The following is a 17,884-nucleotide window of genomic DNA, read 5'->3' as shown; positions in this document are numbered from 1 at the left end:
TATTTTTGACCTTGACTTATATGTATTAAGGTCTTAAAAAGCATTAAATTTGACTTTTAAATTGGAGCAAGAACCCTGTCATCCAATGAAAAACAAGTATCTCCATTTTTGGCGATTTTTACTTTACTACATAATTTGCACAGACAAACTGTCCCTCACACTGTGGCAAAATTTCTTGATGAACGGACCAATAGAAACTCTTCAAAATGACCTGAAATAAACTCTTTTTACAAGTTTAGAAGATTTTCTCACTCCTGTAAAGTTGCTGTTTTGGAGAAACTTGTTTTTTCTTGGATTTCATGCCCAATATGCTTATAAATGGAGGCAATTTTGGAACTATGGAAGTTTTCAGGTTGCAGGTCTTTAAACTCATGTAATTGAGTTGTTCTGATTGGTCAGTTCACTCCATTCAAAATGCTATATAATCCAAGACTATATCCCTGGAATTCCTGAAGAATTCTCTTAACCTCAGTCACAGTCTGATGGAAGTTGTGAGGGTGGAGTGTTCAGTCAGCAGCTCTGTCCTCATCGTGTGGTCACTGATATTTCGGTCCCACCTCCTCCTGTGTTCACACTTTGGCATCTGTCGCTTCCCGAGCGCCTTGGGAACAGGTGTCGTGAGCCGAACTCCGTCTTGCCGCCCTCCCTGCGGTGCTGTGACAGTTAGAGCTTTCTATTGTTCGGGTCCATTTGCACTGAACAGATGCTGGATGTTGCAGTTAGCACGTTCCTGAGAACTGCTCAGATCAGGGAGTGAATTACAGACAAACTCGCGTTACTGAAAAACATCCAAACAAGCGACTGATTGAAGGATGTGAATCTGAAATGGAAACTGAGCAAAGCTTATTATGTCTTTAACACTAAAAGTCAGTTGAGAGGAAGAGGTTTGATTTACAGTGATGGATCAGAAAGTGGGTTTAATGATGACAAAAGTCATTTTGAAAAGATTTACTTGACTTTATTAATTTTCATTACATTACATTTAGCAGAGCTTTTGTCCAAAGTGACTTACAATAGTCAAGTACAAAAGTAATAGAAATTAAGATAAACCATTTTTAGATAGGGCTTAAAGGAGGTCAAAGGGAAATAATAGGATAGAGAAGTGAAGGAGGGGAAGAAGGAAATGGGGTTAGAAGTAGTTAGTGTGTTAGAGGTGTTAGGGGAGTAAGTGCTCTTTGAAGAGCTCTGTCTTCAGGAGTTTATTAAAGATAGTGAGAGATTCTCCTGATCTGGTAGTAGAAGGTAGTTAGTTAGAGGTGTTAGGAGAGTAAGAGCTCTTTGAAGAGCTCTGTCTTCAGGAGTCTCTTAAAGATAGTGAGAGATTCTCCTGATCTGGTAGTAGAAGGTAGTTAGTTAGAGGTGTTAGGAGAGTAAGTGCTCTTTGAAGAGCTCTGTCTTCAGGAGTTTATTAAAGATAGTGAGAGATTCTCCTGATCTGGTAGTAGAAGGTAGTTAGTTAGAGGTGTTAGGGGAGTAAGTGCTCTTTGAAGAGCTCTGTCTTCAGGAGTTTATTAAAGATAGTGAGAGATTCTCCTGAGTTTATGTAAAGTTTATGACTTTATGTTAACCTCACGCAAGGTTTACTTTCCTTTTAGATAGATAGGTTTGGTACCATTAGCTGTAAAACACTAGAGAGAGTTACCTGCCTCTTGAAGCTCACACAGGTTGCCATGTTGAAGACACTGATTAACACGAACAAGTGGAAGACCAGTTCAAGAACTTTAATGAAATAAAGGCAATATACAGTTTGATCGCATTCATACCTAAACTAGAGTCAGTAAAGAGTTAAATTTTCGGTTTTGGTCATACATTTCTGTCATAGTGGACTGATAGCAGATCAAGTATTTCATCAAGTACCTTGATGAGTATGAATTAGATGTGAATTTACTCAAATGTTGCCTTAAAAATGACTTAAAAAGTCAATCCTTCCAAAGGGTTGAGACAAATGACCTAGTTAAGATTAGCTAAACTTAGCTGAAGCTCAGTGATTCAGGACCTGTTCATTTTCAGAGAAAATCAGCTGGACATATAATTGTCTTGTAGTCCTTCTGGGCTCGGGCTCAGTCTCTCAGTCAAATGCATTAGCAATATTTACTGTTGTTTTACTCCATCTCTATTTGTAAAGCTGTAGGAAGATGCAGAGGCTGTGCAGATATTGGTGTAGCTGTCATAATACTTATGCATAGCGTACTTAATAAAAATGAGTGGTTTAATATAACTATGTAAAATATAAAAGATGTAGCGTAACCGTGAAGCGTAACTCTTTTTTAACTTCTTTTTGCACCATTTGATTTATTACTTGTTTATTTATGTTTTAATAAGAGCTGCTGCCAAGACAAATGTGGTGTAAGTTTATCTTCCTTGGCCAAGAAATGACTCTAATCGTGTGTGTGTGTGTGTGTGTGTGTGTGTAAAACTATAAATATAGATTAAGGCAGTGGATAACGGGCGGCCCCAGAAGTCGTCCACATGCCGCCTGCACATCGAATGGATCCCGAAACCGGAGCCAAGCTCCTCCCCGCTGGCCTTCGACGAGAGCGTCTTCTCATTCACCGTCATGGAGAGCGACCCTGTCGCGCACATGGTTGGGGTCATCACCATGGAGACGGTGGACACACCTGTCTGGTTTGAGATCACAGGTAGGCACATTGCAACCATGAGAGGGTATCTTCATTTAATCAAAATAAAGTCATCATCCAAACATAACATAGTTGCACCTAGAAGGAATCAACCCATCAACCAATAGCAATGAAGCTTGGGAGGTTGCCGTGGTATACTGTGATGGAGTGACTCTACCACAAAATCTGCACCATTAAGAACCTCGGTACCACTTTAAAATAAGACTACCTTTATAAAGGGTTTATGAATGGTTTACAATTATTTTATTAATGGTTACTAATTCGGTTGTAAATGCCTTAAAAATCATTAATAATCAGTTATAACACATACACGTAGAAAGGGCAACAATGATCTGTTGTTTGCCAAATAGTGAACTATATTACACAGCCATCTATATTGTTGCCCTTTCTAATTATGTGTTATAACTGATTATTAATGCTTTTCAAGGCATGAATGCATTTAAAACCTAATTAGTAACCATTAATAAACATATTGTAAACCATTTATAAACCCTTTATAATGGTAGTCTTATTTAAAAGTGGTACCAGAACCTCTACAACTCTGAATGTCAAGAAATCTGGCATGTTGCATTTCAAATGCATTACTCTATACACTACCTCTGTCTGTATGTGTAGCTCAATGATATATATATATATATATATATATATATATATATATATATATATATATATATATATATATATATATAATTATATATATATATATAATTTATTGTTCCTCATAACCTGCAATCCCACACTTCCCTCTAGGTGCAACTATTTTTGCTACACTTTCTTTGATGGTGCGCGTATATGTATTAAATATGCAGTGAAAGCTGCAGGAACTTCACTATAACCTTTTAAGAGGAGGCAACTTAAAATCTTTGCATGAAACGTCTGAAAATTCTGTAGTGTTTCTTTAGGAAATCCCGTTTTACGAATATTTTAAACCCACTCACCCCTTTATCTTCCTTTCCTTTGGCTTTTCTAACCAACTTATGACTGACTGATCTGTTGCTTTCTCTCTTTTTATGCCTGCGATCCTCCTCTGTCGGAATGTCTTTCTCTTCTGTCTTTCTTTGTTCCTCTTTCTCCTTTCTTCTTTCTTCCCTCCCACCTCTCTGTTTGGTTTCGGAAGAGAACGCAGAAGCCGGTGAGGTGTTTTACGTCGTGCAGATGGCTTGTGACCTGAACTGCACTGAAGAAGGTATCGGTTGCAGATTTGCCTCAGTCAGATCTGTGATTGGCTAATGTTGTTCGTGCCAGCCCAGGTGTTTTGTGGTGTGCACAACATCTCAGCACTTTGCCCCTTGCAATAGAAGTGTGTAGGCTAATGACCAAGATTAGCGCTTTAGACCTGTAGTGCCCATAGAGCCTAAGACTTCAGGGGGTCTCCCAAGCTAGGAAATGGTTTAGTTTTTGGCATTTAGTCTACAGTGTTGGTGGATTTAAAATGTATTTGGTATTTAATACTGTTGGCACCACGTCTAATGCCAGGTCTGGGTAAGTGGGGTATAAACTCCCCCAACATTGAGCTGTGGAGCAGTAAAAGAACTGTGTGGCCAAATACAGCTCTGGAAAAAATGAAGAGATCACTTCCGTTTCTCTGATTTTGCTATTTATAGGTTTATGTTTGAGTAAAATGAACATTGTTGTTTTATTCTATAAACTACAGACAGCATTTCTCCCAAATTCCAAATAAAAATATTGTCATTTAGGTTTTCATGCATCTTGGCATCATGTTCTCCTCCACCAGTCTTGCACACTGCTTTTGGATAATGGATTTATGCTGCTTTACTCCTGGTGCAAATGGCTTGTGATTATCTTGATTATATTCCAGAGGTTTTCAATTTGGTAAAATCAAAGAAACTTGGTCTCTTACTTTTTTCCAGAGCTTTATAATCAGGTCCTCACAGTAGAAATATTACAGTAGACAATTCAGTAGTTCTTTCCTGGACTGTAGATGCAGTTACTCCAACAAAAGCAGAATAAACTCTTTGTAATAGCTTAGTCTTGTCTATAAATTAGGCTAAACTGGACAAATGCTAACATAGCTAACAGTGAATGAACTGTTGAGGTTCTCCTTGAAGTGTTACTAGGCTGCTCACCGAAAATAAGCCTAATCTTGGTCCTAAACTGTGCTTGAAATATACTAGCATTGTGATAAACAGCATGCTAATATTCTTTTGGTTACTAGCCACATTAGCATTTAAAGTGGAAGCCTCCAGAGCTAATAGCAGAGCAGGTACTTAAGTATTTCTCTTGAGTGTGAAGTGAGATACGATGCTAATTCAATGAAGAACACAGTAAAACACAGAACATATTGTGAGAAATAAGAAATTGTCCATTGTGTTTTTATGATATGACCATTGTGTGTATTGTTATTGTGTCACTGACCACTTTATTAGGTATAACTGTGTATCTACACTGACATCCCTGATTGCTTACTTACACCTGTATACATTGTGAGGTGCTATCTCGTGACTTGTGAGGTTGTGTGAGGTTGTGAACACTGGACAGAGTGCTCATGGCAAGGCAATGTGAATTATCTAACGAGTGATAGCACGTTCCATTTCTGAAGTTCCTCAAGTGTGGACCTGGAGAACTTCATGAAAGGCTTTAATAATGATCGTAGATAATGATTGTGACTGGCAGTGTCTGTCTCGGATTGTCCATGCAGTTAAACAGTCAGATTAAGGCAAAAATAACACATTCACATCCACATTACTCATACATGTATCCTGCAGTTCAGTGCAGTGTTCTTCAGCTGATCCATGGGCTATAGCAAAAGTCATGTCAGTGTATTTGGATGGCCGGAGGTTTTCAATGCGGCATCCTCTCACTGTCACACCTACGTCGCTGGTCCACCCTGTAGACATAAAGTTAGACAAGATAGCTCTATTCAGTGAATCTGTTGCCGCACTGTTTGTGTTAGTCATCCTGTAGTACATCATTAGCGGTCAGTTTCTGCACACAGGGAGCTTTTTTACTGGATATTTTTGGTTATTTTTGGAAGCTCATAGTTGTTGAAAAACACGATGCTACCATGTCGAAAGTTCTTGTAATGCTGAGATAAGTCCATCATCATCATAGGGGAGCTGGGAAATTGAGAAGAGATTGAGAAGCTGGTGGCCTTCAGTCTGTAATAGTTTTTTTACAGTACAAATTCATGAGGAATCTCTTTTAATATGAAATTATGATACATATGTGGGATGACATCAGGATAATTCATGTAACTCTGCAATTCTTCACGGCATATGTGTTATTTAAGAATATAAAATACTTCTAAATAAGCAAATACGTGGGATTTATATGGATTTATCACATGATTAGCCATCATGGATTAATGAAGTTTAGAGAGACTATGTGTAAATCCTTTAATTTTTCCAAAAATCGACACTTCGCCTTTTAATCCAGTGTGCCTTATGTATAAATTTTATTGGTCAGGTTGTAAGAAGCAGTAAAGCCACTCCATTGAAGTGCAGAGTTATACAGGAGATTCAGTTTATTCCTCCAGCATCGGGGCTGGAGTAGCATAAGCGTAAGCATTAGCCGCTAACCGCTATTTCTCCATTCAGAGATGATGAGTATTATCGGCCTGTAGCCTGCTGCTAACCCCGGGCTAGCACTGCTGGAGCAGTATTAGCATTACCCACTAACCACGCTAGCTCTTTCACTGTTCAGAGGGTATATTGAGTATATCGGACTGTAGTTTGCGTGTTTACCTTGTTAAAACAAGCTAAGTGGGATAATGGCGCCATTAACCACTAACCGCTAGCGGTTAGCCGCTAATGCTAATGCTCCAGCCTTAGTGCTGGAGAATATACACCCGAAAAAATACATTTATTGATAGTACAGTGCTCCTCATAATGCAAAAAATACAGAAAATAAAAATATTGATGTTTCATGCCACATATCGATAAAATGTCGCACACAAAAGCAATACCATATATTGCAATATCTGTATTTTGTTCCAACAAGGTTCCAAGGTAAGCTCTACCTAATAAAGTGGTCAGCTAGTATTTATTTATTTATTTTTATTTTTTTTGTGGACATCATTCCATCAATTCCATCAACCAGTTTTAATATATTTATCTACACTTGCACTATATGGCCAAATGCTTATGGACACCCATTCTAATGAATGCAGCAGCATTTAGCTTGTACATACAGCTCGGCTAGTCCAGCAGTCTAGTCCCTGTAGAGAAGAAGTAACAGGAAAAACAAAGTGTTGTGGTGATCCCACTTACATTTGTGTTGCTTAATGCAATCAAATCCTCACTGCAGAGTTCAACAATCTAGTAGAAAATAAACCATTTTTTAAAAACCTTCATTTTGGATGAAGGTGTCCAAATACGTTTGTCCACATGGTGTAAATAAGTTAACTAAGTTAGCCAGCAGGCACTAACGGTGTTGTCCTCTCTCAATCAGGCGGTAACTCGGACCACCGCTTCGACGTGGACAAGGCCAGTGGGACGCTGGTGGTGGCCCGGCCGCTGGACGCTGAGCAGAAGTCCAACTACAACCTCACACTGGAAGCTACGGATGGAACACGCACTGCTAGCACACAGGTAACCAAACCGCTAATGCATGCTGGACTGAGTGTTTAATTTAACACACATTCTAAAGCTTCATTACAGTTTATTCTAAAATATTATACAGCTCTGGAAAAAAATAAAAGAGCAACTCAAAATTATGAGTTTCTTTGATTTGTTCCAAATTGAAAACCTCTGGAATATAATCAAGAGGAAGATGCACCAGCAGTAAAGGCATAAAGTTATCCAAAAGCAGTGTGTAAGACTAGTGGAGGAGAACATGTTACCAAGATGCATGAAATAAAAACTGTGATTAAAAACCAACCAGGGTTATTCAACCAAATATTAATTTCTGAACTCTTAAAACTTTATGAATATGAATATGAACTTGTTTTCTTTGCATTCTCTGCATCTTTTTTTTGTTATTTCAGCCATTTCTCATTTTCTGCAAATAAATACTATAAATGACAATATTTTATTTAGAATAAACTACAGAAATGTTGTCTGTAGTTTATAGAATAAAACAACAATGTTCATTTTACTCAAATATAAACTTATAAATAGCAAAATCAGAGAAACTGATTCAGAAACTGAAGGGGTCTCTTAGTCTGTTACAGAGCTGTATATTATATAAAAATTGTATTAAATGAAATAAATTGAAATAGTTTGATTATGTTCAGTCTGTTGATGCCGTTACAACAGTAAAGACACATTAAAGATGCCTCTTTTTTATTTAACTGAAAATCTGTGTTAGTAAGGGTGTAGTAAGTGTGTGTTCGTGTGTGTGTGTGTGTGCGTGTGTGTGGTGTCAGTATGTAGTCAGGCGTGAGTTAATGGACAGTGTAAAGGTGGTTTTTGGAGAGCTTTCGGAAATTCCTCGCCCAGACCAGAGGCTTCGGCCTGTCGGTCCGATTAGGCTCGGCTCAGCTGAGGGGAAGACGCTCTCAGACACAGTGCTCCAGCAGCTCTTCCCAAATATTCCGTAAAGAAACGTCCACACTAGCGCACATTCCTCAGCTCCTCGGGCCGGCGGCCGGACACTGAGCGTCTTTATTGTTTTGTCTTTTTTCTTTTCTTTTCTTTTTTTGGCTGAAGCCTCTGGAATCTTCCATTGTCTCATTCCTGAAATGTGAGAGGAGGAGGAGGAGGAGGAGGAGGAGGAGGAGGAGGGTTCTGTCTGCTTCTGCTCTAATAACTTTTATCTCTCCCTCCTTTTCTCCCTCTCATTCCACCCCTCTCTCTTTATTTAACTCCTTTCTCATTTTCTCTACTTCCCTTAACTCCATTATCTTTCTAGCTCACTCTACGTCTCGTTCCTTCTCTCCACCTCACTCCATTTCTCTGCTTTTCTCTTACTCTGCCTATGTCTCCTTCTCTCCATCTCACTCCATTTCTCTGCTTTTCTCTTACTCTACCTATGTCTCCTTCTCTCCATCTCACTCCATTTCTCTGCTTTTCTCTTACCCTACCTATGTCTCTTTTTCTCCACCTCACTCCATTTCTCTCCTTTTCTCTTACTCTACCTATGTCTCTTTTTCTCCACCTCACTCCATTTCTCTCCTTTTCTCTTACCCTACCTATGTCTCCTTTTCTCCACCTCACTCCATTTCTCTCCTTTTCTCTTACCCTACCTATGTCTCCTTTTCTCCACCTCACTCCATTTCTCTCCTTTTCTCTTACTCTGCCTATGTCTCCTTCTCTCCATCTCACTCCATTTCTCTCCTTTTCTCTTACTCTACCTATGTCTCCTTCTCTCCATCTCACTCCATTTCTCTCCTTTTCTCTTACTCTGCCTATGTCTCCTTCTCTCCATCTCACTCCATTTCTCTGCTTTTCTCTTACTCTGCCTATGTCTCCTTCTCTCCATCTCACTCCATTTCTCTCCTTTTCTCTTACTCTACCTATGTCTCCTTTTCTTCACCTCACTCCATTTCTCTCCTTTTCTCTTACTCTACTTATGTCTCCTTTTCTCCATCTTGCTCTACCACCTTATCTATCCTTTTTCTCTACTCCTCTCCATAACATCTCTTTCTCCTTTTTTCCATTAACTCCAATATATTATCTTTCTCCAATCTATCACTCTACTTCTCTTTTCTTCATTCTATCTTGCTCCATCTCTCTCCTTTTCTCTATCTTACTCTACCCCTCTTAATCACCGTCTCTCTCCCTTTTCTCTCTCTCTCTCTTTCTTCTCCTTTTTCTCTACCTCACTTTTTCTCTCTCTCCTTATTTCTACCTCTCTTTATCACTCTCCCTCTCTCTTATTTTTCTATATCCCACTATATATCTCTCTATCTCTGTTTCTCTCCTCTTTCTTTCTAACTCACATTAACTTCTCTCATTCCTTTTCTCAACCTTCCTCTTTCACAGTTTTTCTCAGCTCACTAGCTTTCTGTCCGTTTCTCTTTTCTGTACCTCACTATATCACTCTTTCTCTCTCTCTGTCTTTACACATCTCTCCTTTTTCTGAACCTCTCTCCAGATTAGTAACAATAAGTGTGTGTTTGTGTATGAGTGTGTGTGTGTGAAGTCCTGACATTGTTGCTTCATATTGTATTGTCATTATAATGAGTACACAGATTAGCGCTGAACAGTGATTGGTCAGGAGGATCACAGCACACCGTAGAGCAGACTGTGATTGGTCGGCCTTATGCTTAATCAATACCACAAACAGCCGAACTGTGTCATTAACTAATATACGTTATAGTGAACATTCACAAATCACCAACATCTGTCTCACTGTCTCACACAAACACACACAGACACACACACACAAAACAAAAACACACACACACACAGAAAACTCTTTCTTCAACACAAAAGCAGTGACATAACACGTTTAGCCTCTTCACTGCTGCGGTTCATCAAAGCCTCTCTCTCTCTTTCTCTCTCTCTCTCTTTATCAGTCTGCTTTGCCTAATCTGAGAACTATTGTTGGATTCTCAAAGCCTTCACCCTGAATCAGTTACAGTTACCACACACACACACACACACACACACACACACACATGTACCACAATCCCCATTTTTCAGTATTGTGACCCAAAATTCCCCAAAGACACACCAATGTTCTTATGTTACCATTAACTTACTAATAATAAACAACGGACACTTTATTAGGAAAGTGATTGCAAGGACAAAGTGGGTGTTTCTAATAAAGTGGCCACCAGTAAATGGAAGCACAAGGTGGGTTAGGTGTTTCTAATAAAGTGGCCAGTGAGTGTAATGTTAATGTGGTCACGTTCTGCCATCTAGACAGGAATTCTCGCTCCCGTCAGTCTCGTAACGGCTCCTATCAACACGTCGTGATATCTGCTGAACAGCTGGAGCAGGTGTGCCGAGTCTGAACGAAGTCAGACGAGGCAAATATTTGCCCTTCCGTTATTAAAGAGGGACTGGAAACAGGGACACATGGTATTAAATAAAGACCATATGGCAGTGATAGATATTGCTGAGGTAGTTCATTGTAAAAGCTTTTAAGGCATTAAAAAATGTGTAGACAAAAAAGCTTTGCTGGAAAAAATAAGAGACCACTTAAAAAATGAGTTTTTTAATTTTATTTTACCAAATTCAAAAGCTCTGGAATATAATCAAGAGGGAGATGAATGATCACAAGCCATCAAACCACCAAACTGAACTGCTTGAATTGTGACTGGTTATCCAAAAGCAGTGTGTAAGACTGGTGGAGGAGAACATGATGCCAAGATGCATGACAAAAAAAAAACTGTGATTAAAAAAACACCAGGGTTATTCCATCAAATATTGATTTCTGAACTCCTTAAAACTTTATGAATATGAACTTAAACATTCAGATATCAGTTATAATTGTTAGCATTGTCCCCGATTAGCACTGCTAGCAATACTAGTTGGTAACACATAAAAGCATTAGCATTATATGTATATATATATATATATATATTTTGCACATACAAACAGCATGTGAACGTGTCCACAGAGAGAAGCTGGACAGGACTGTGTGTAAGTCAATCCAACAGATAGAATTGCTAATAAACTGAAAAATACTATTACTTCTTTTACTTTTACTATTGTTGATGTGTGGGGCAGCCATCTTGGATTTTAAACTCAGGGTTGATGATGCTGCTGAGCAGAGCGTGGTAGCAATGCTAATTTCAAAGGAAAAAGAGATGCTAACAGTTTAAAAGTGATACTTACCAAAGCATGCCGCGTATATTTTTGCATATACATCAGAAAAATGTGTTTTTAAAGTTTTTAAATATCTCATAGGAAGATCATACGTAATCCTTAAGGTTTCTGAGGTAAATTATTTGCTAATATCTTGCTAGTCATTCTGAAGGAGCACGTATTCATACTGCATTATTCTGTCATTTATTTATGTTGATATAAATATCAAATCATTCGTAGCAAAGAAGTATTGCCAATAAAACATCGACCGCTGCGCTAGTTTCTCTGCTTCCTTGCTAGTTTTGTCGTTAGCTTCTTTGCTAATTTCTAGACTAGCGGTTTCCCTCTGTTGTTGTTGTTGTTGTTGTTTAGCCCACTTTCTCTGCTTCTGAGGACCGCGAGCGTCTTGCGATTCTTTCTTATGTGTTTTTTATGACTTGTTTTAGCAGCGAGGCTAAAATATGCTTCCTTTGGTTCTATTTGGGGAACCCTGAGAGAGTGTGTGTGTGAGTGAGTGTTCTAGATGTGTGTGTTTATAATGTGTTCTGGGGGGATTCGTCGTTGCCGGTGGGCCTCCGGCTCTCTGGCTCTGGTATGACTTTCCTCAGGGATCAGCTGATACACACACTAACACACACACACACACACACACAGTAACACACACACACACAGTAACACACACACACAGTAACACACACACACACACAGTAACACACACACACACACACAGATGGAGCACTGCATTCCATTGTGGGCACCTCACAGACAGGATAGGAGCCAGACTGACCAAGCGGGTATAAACTACTCCACCCTCCATCCATCTCTCTTTCTCATCTCTCTCTCTCTCTCTCTCTTTCTCTCTCTCTCTTTCTCTTTCCACTAGGGGTGCGCGATATTTCATGGTATTTTTGCGATAACAATACTCTTGGCGATATGACAACTTTAACAACTCAAAAAAAAAAAAATCAAAAATACACTATACACTGCAAAAAAAAAAAAAAAAATATTATGACATACAATATAATCCTGCACACCCCTGAGTGAAATACAATATTTTTTTCAGCTTTGTATCAGAAGTCAATAATCCAGAATGTCATGATGCTAAAAAATAACGCACTCCAAATATCTTCATATATCCAGAATGAAAGTAAAATAAATGATAATGAACAGATATAATCTGTCTCTAGTAAATATATAATTGGAAATGGGGTGGCACGATATTTTAGGGTATAATATCGTTCACTGTATTTAAACATTTTGACGATATTGTACGAAAAAATTACAGTATCGCCCAAATTAAAAAAACTGTATAAAATGTACAGAAATTGAAGTAATCTATTGCTGGTAAAGCTTGTGATTCTGAATCTGGTTTTGGAGCTTTTTACTTTTTTTACTTCAAACATAAAAATACATGTATTTTCACAGTTTCACAAGTAATAATTTGGATAACAGTTTTGTATATTGAGACCACTGAAGTGTTATGACACTGCGTAGGCTACATTTTCTGTTTCAATGCTTTTTTTCTGTGCTAGTTTCTTCTTTGCTATAACATGCTATCCTGTCTTTTGTTCTTTTGTTCTTTTATTTTTGGTTTCAAACGTAAGCACACCTAAGCCAAACTCTTTTATCCTGTCCGCCGTTCCCTACAGAACCTCCACAATAGGTTACTGTGGAGCACATGGCCAGCGATCTAAACCGCTCAGTCTTTATTAGCGCGGTTAATGCTGCTCGGGGCCTTTGAACTGCTCGCCCGGTAGAAGCGGCCAGCGGGTCCGGCTGTGTGGTTCTGAGCCCCAGAGTTCTTAGGAGAACAGGTCTGTCTTTTGTAGCGGCTCGTGTTAATCGTCGCCCCCTGGTGGTTGGCATGCAATGGGTCCACTTTGTGCTCTGTTTGGTTCATTATGCTGGTTTTATGAAAGCGTGTCTGGCTGTGTGGATACACATGCATACGCTCTCTCTTCTGTCTCTCTCTCTCTCTCTTTCTCTTTTTTCTTTTGCTCGCACACTCACACACACACACAGGCTCTATAAAAGCTGGCCAGTGAAGAGCTCCCAGTGGATTCTCTCTAATCCTCTCTAGGAAGCCAACTAGACGGTTGGTTGGCTTTGATAAAACCAGACAAGTATATGGATGTGTGTGAGTGTGTGTGAGTGAGTGATAGAGAAAGAGAGAGTGAGTAAGAGAGAGAGAGAGAGAGATGCTGAGAAAAAGCGAGACACACTCTAGCACTTTCACTGTAGGTGAGAGTTGAGTTTGCTTATTTGACGTTTTTTTTTTTTTTTTTTTTCATACACTGTAATGTTGTTTGGAAGTCCATGCCTCCCCCAGCACTGTAACATCTTAGCAACCAACAGCTATAGCATAGCAACACCTTACAGACTGTTTTGCAACACCTTAGGAGCGCTGACCTGTAGCAACAGCAGCCGTCTAGCATCGCCTTAGAAACCACCATGGTTCTGATACATCAGCTCACAGACGCCTCGTGCTGATCGACATCACCCTTTGGAGTAATGTGGGAAGAGAACGCCATCTACCCACCCCGAAAGAGCAAGGACAATTGTGCTCTCTCAGGGCTCCGGTAGCTGATGGCAAGCTAAATGAACAGGATTCGAACCAGCAATCATCTCCTGATCATAATATATCTGTTCTCTTTTATCCTACCTATTTGTGCTCGTCAGTGACGTAATTTTAAGATGGCAGTGCCCACAGAACTACCCGAAAGTACTCGGGTGTATTGCTCTTAGGAGGTTAAAAACACCAGCAGCACTGCTTCGTCTGATGCATTTGTTTATTAGACTTCTGAGGTGTGTGTTTGTGCACGAGAGCTCCTTTTGTTCGGTGTTTATCTGAGAGCAGGTGAGTCCGTCAGACACTCCATTAATTATGCAGGAGGCCTTCAGCCTGACATTTCCCTCTGCCCCGCTCTTCCACAACTGTTAATGAAACACATCCTCTTACCTCAGCGAGTCGAGGCGAGGCAGGCGAGCGAGCGAGAGAGCTGGTATTTACTAAGAGAAAATGTCACTGTAACATTTCCCCAGCTCCGCCCCTCCACACTCGCGCGCCTCTCTCAGCGGGGCGAGAGTTAACCCACATTGATCCCGCTCTGGAGGAGCCGTTAAAACATCATCGACCCGCCGAACGATTAGACCCCATTCAACCGCCGGACCCCCAGAGTCATTACTGCCGCCCTGCTGGTCAGACAGAGCTACGGCGTCACTAATGACACAGTTCTGGAGCGAGAGATGCTGTTTATATACAGTCTGTGTGGGCGAGTTCCAGTCCAGTATTTGACCTTTTGTGTGTACACACACACACACGAATATTAATTAGATAGACAGAGAGAGAGATAGAAAAAGAGAGAGAGATTGATTCTGAATTAATTTTTGAATTGAAAAATTCTCTCTCTCTTTCTCTCTCTCTCTCTTAAATGTGTAATTAACTCTTGCCCTGCTCTCTCTCTCTCTCGCTCTCTCAGTTCCAGTCTCACTGTTTATTAAACGTTTAATTAACTCTCGCGCCCTACTCTCTCTATCTCTTCTATTACTTTTAGTGTCTTTCAACTTTCTCTCATGCTTTCTCCTTCTCCCTCGCTCTCTCATTTTTCTTTTGTCTTGGTCTTCCCATTTGTAACCTTTGCTCCCTTTCTTTCTTCTGTTTTTCTCTTTGTCTCTCTTTTCTATTTATTTTCTTATTTTCTTAATCTCTCATTGACATGAAGGATGCACATTATTACTGTATTTTTAAATAATGGCCAATATATATATATATATACATATATATATTGTGTTAATTGTTAAATGTATATAATAATAAGAAATCGTAAGTGTAAGGAAATGTTATTTTAGATATGTGTATAGAAAAAAGGATTAATAAAAGATTATGAAATGTATGCTGTAGACTGTTCTTATATGATTATACATGTTTTGGAATATGCATATTAGATAAAAGAAGAAGAAAGAGAAGAACATCTTTAGATTTAGAAAGAAAAACATTGAGTTTGATTTGATTTGTGTCGGTGAATGTTCACTGCAGGGGGCGCTGATGGACCCCCTAAAAGTTTCTTAGGATTCCTCATGATCTGCTGCATTTCTCAGAATTTATTATCAGTTTGTATTAATCTCTCTCTCTCTCTCTCTTTCTCTCAGGTTCTGATCAAAGTGATCGACACCAATAACCACCGGCCGCAGTTTTCCGAGCCCCGTTACGAGGTGACGGTCCGCGAGGACGCCCCGCCGGAGACGGAGGCTCTGCGGCTCAGCGCCTCCGACCAGGACGAGAAGAACAAGCTGACCTTCACCCTGCTGAGCAGCACCGACCCCTTCAGCCTGCGCAAGTTCCGCCTGGACCCCGGCACCGGCGTGCTCTACACCGCCGAGACCCTCGACCACGAGACCGTGCGCCAGCACACGCTCACCGTCATGGTACACCAACCCTTTCACTATTTCACTATGTTGCAGCCAGTTATAAACAATGATAATACATGCCATGGAGGCAGTTAATACATTTAATAAACATTATTTAAAGTATTTGTTCTAATACATCAGTAAATAAATAAATAGACCTCGATACCTTGATAATCCAAGTATGAAGAAAATTAACTGAAGAAATGTATATATATATATATATATATACATGCAGCATAAAGTTATCCAAAAGCAGTGTGTAAGACTGGTGGAGGAAAATAATATGATGCCAAGATGCATGAAAAAAACTTTGATTAAGAATCAGAGTTATTCCACCAAATATTGATTTCTGAACTCTTGGAAATAACAAAAAAGATGCAGAAATGGAAAATAAGAAGTATTCTATTAATTTTTTCCGGAGTTGTATATGTATTAGTATTAAATTATTTATGTGTATAATACGATATTGTATAATATACTAGTGTTGTTGAAGTTGTGGAGGTTGGTCTGCTTCTTGTTTGTTCTCCTCTTATTAGTTTAATTTGCTTCTGCTGGTTGGACGACTGTAGGTTGTGTATATATCCGTGTGTGTGTGTACGTGTGTGTGTGTGTGTGTGTGTGTTGTGGTGTTTATTTGTCGGATTGATTTGTCTCTGTTGTTTGAAAGGCTGAGGCAGTCAGGCGTCACCCCACCTGATGTCCTCTCCGGGTTTGTTTACCGCTTTGTTTCGGAGGGCGCTGGTGCGTGTCTCAGAGGAATTGAGAAACGCATTACCGTTTCGATTCTCTGGAGTGTTTGATGAGTTTGTTGTTTTAATTGAATTATCGCAGATGAAAAATTGCCACCCGCTTGTTTTTAACCTTTCTCGCTGCCTCTTTCACGATCCTTCTTTAATACAGGAATTATAATAAACTTATATGTGGCATTAAAGTGCTTTGCTGAAGTAAAATAAATCAGAATAATTAGGAGAGGCAAGCATTGAGTACGAAAAGAATGAAATTACAAAGTTTAATGAATAAATCCATTAAATTAACACAGTAATAGTGATAAGATTAATTATCAAAGAAATTCCTTAAGAAAGATTTAGAATGGTTGCACTAGGCTAGGCTTGCTATTCGGTCTTTAGAAAGAAACACTGAATCGAACACTAGTTTTTTTGCTAGGGGGTTGCTATGGTAATGACAAGTGGTTGTCAACCTCAGGTTGGTAAGTAGTTGCTAGGTGGGGGTTGATACGATGTGCTTGGTTTGTTGTAAGAGTGCTTGCTATGTTGTAACTAGGTTGCCATGGTATTGCTACGTAGGCTCTTGCTGCGAAGTTGCTTGGTGCTTGCTATGGAGTTACCATGTTGTTTTTATTGGGTAAAGTGGTTGCTTAGGTATCCCAGTTGGTTGCTATGAGGTCTCCGGTGGATGCTGTGTTCTAGTGGTATCGCCGTGCTTGGTTGGGGGTGTTGCTTGTATATTTGTAGCATTATGACATACAGTAAGAAGGATGCATAAACTTTTGAACCGCATTCATTGGTGTGTAAAAAAAAAAAAAAACTGATCATTTTTGATGCTCCCCTGCTTTTTTAATGTCCACTGTCTCCCCTCAGGTACGAGACCAGGACATCCCAGTAAAGCGGAACCTTGTGCGAGTGATAGTGAACGTGGAGGACACTAATGACAACGCCCCGTGGTTCTCCGGGACGCCGTACTCAGGACGAGTGTTTGAATCAGCTGCCGTCGGCTCCAGGGTGCTGCAGGTCACAGCGTTGGACAAGGACAAGGGCCAGAATGCAGAAATCGTCTACAGTATTGAATCAGGTAATTAGCTGATTGATTACTGTATTGAATTCTTGATGCTTCTACTGAGGTTCGGGAACACCTTGCCTCAACAGATTTTTTTGCTGTTACGTTACATTTAATAGTTAATTAAATATAATGCCTGCAGCAGTGCCGGGCATAAAGTAGCATTTAAATAGATATAAACAACACAAAAGTAACATATTTGCTGGAGAAAAAGCTGAATCTCCTTTGTGAAAGTTGAAGTATGTTTTATAGTATCTGCTTGCACAGCAGAGTTGGGGGTGAAGCTGCTCACGCTTCGCATGCAGAGAGTGAAAACTGGAAAGACACTAATTTTACAGCTCAATAAACATAATTTAACCAGAAAGGTTAAATTAAGGTTCTAGAACT

General features: G+C 39.6%; 2 protein-coding genes across 8 annotated transcripts in view; one reads left to right on the top strand and one right to left on the bottom strand.

The window, feature by feature from the left end:
- The window catches only part of ptpn9b (protein tyrosine phosphatase non-receptor type 9b), a 659,505-nt gene that overhangs the window by 551,017 nt on the left and 90,604 nt on the right, over positions 1 to 17,884 (bottom strand). The window lies entirely within an intron of this gene.
- The window catches only part of fat1a (FAT atypical cadherin 1a), a 154,035-nt gene that overhangs the window by 75,300 nt on the left and 60,851 nt on the right, over positions 1 to 17,884 (top strand). For 3 of the 5 annotated variants that reach the window (XR_007429456.1, XR_002651506.2, XM_049472205.1), the window contains exons 6-10: positions 2,429 to 2,639; positions 3,757 to 3,825; positions 7,050 to 7,189; positions 15,446 to 15,721; positions 17,302 to 17,512. Coding sequence is in view for 1 of the 5 variants with exons in the window: in XM_049472205.1 (XP_049328162.1) it covers positions 2,429 to 2,639; positions 3,757 to 3,825; positions 7,050 to 7,189; positions 15,446 to 15,721; positions 17,302 to 17,512 (907 nt within the window). In the remaining 4 variants the exon portion in view is untranslated. The remainder of the gene's footprint in view (positions 1 to 2,428; positions 2,640 to 3,756; positions 3,826 to 7,049; positions 7,190 to 15,445; positions 15,722 to 17,301; positions 17,513 to 17,884) is intronic. The other 2 variants (XR_007429458.1, XR_007429457.1) reach the window with 1 other exon arrangement.

Source organism: Astyanax mexicanus, chromosome 25, assembly GCF_023375975.1.
Source record: "Astyanax mexicanus isolate ESR-SI-001 chromosome 25, AstMex3_surface, whole genome shotgun sequence".
In the NCBI taxonomy this organism is placed as follows: Eukaryota; Metazoa; Chordata; class Actinopteri; order Characiformes; family Acestrorhamphidae; genus Astyanax; species Astyanax mexicanus.
The sequence above is the reverse complement of the archived record's forward strand: the minus strand, read 5'-3'. Positions and strand labels throughout refer to the sequence as shown.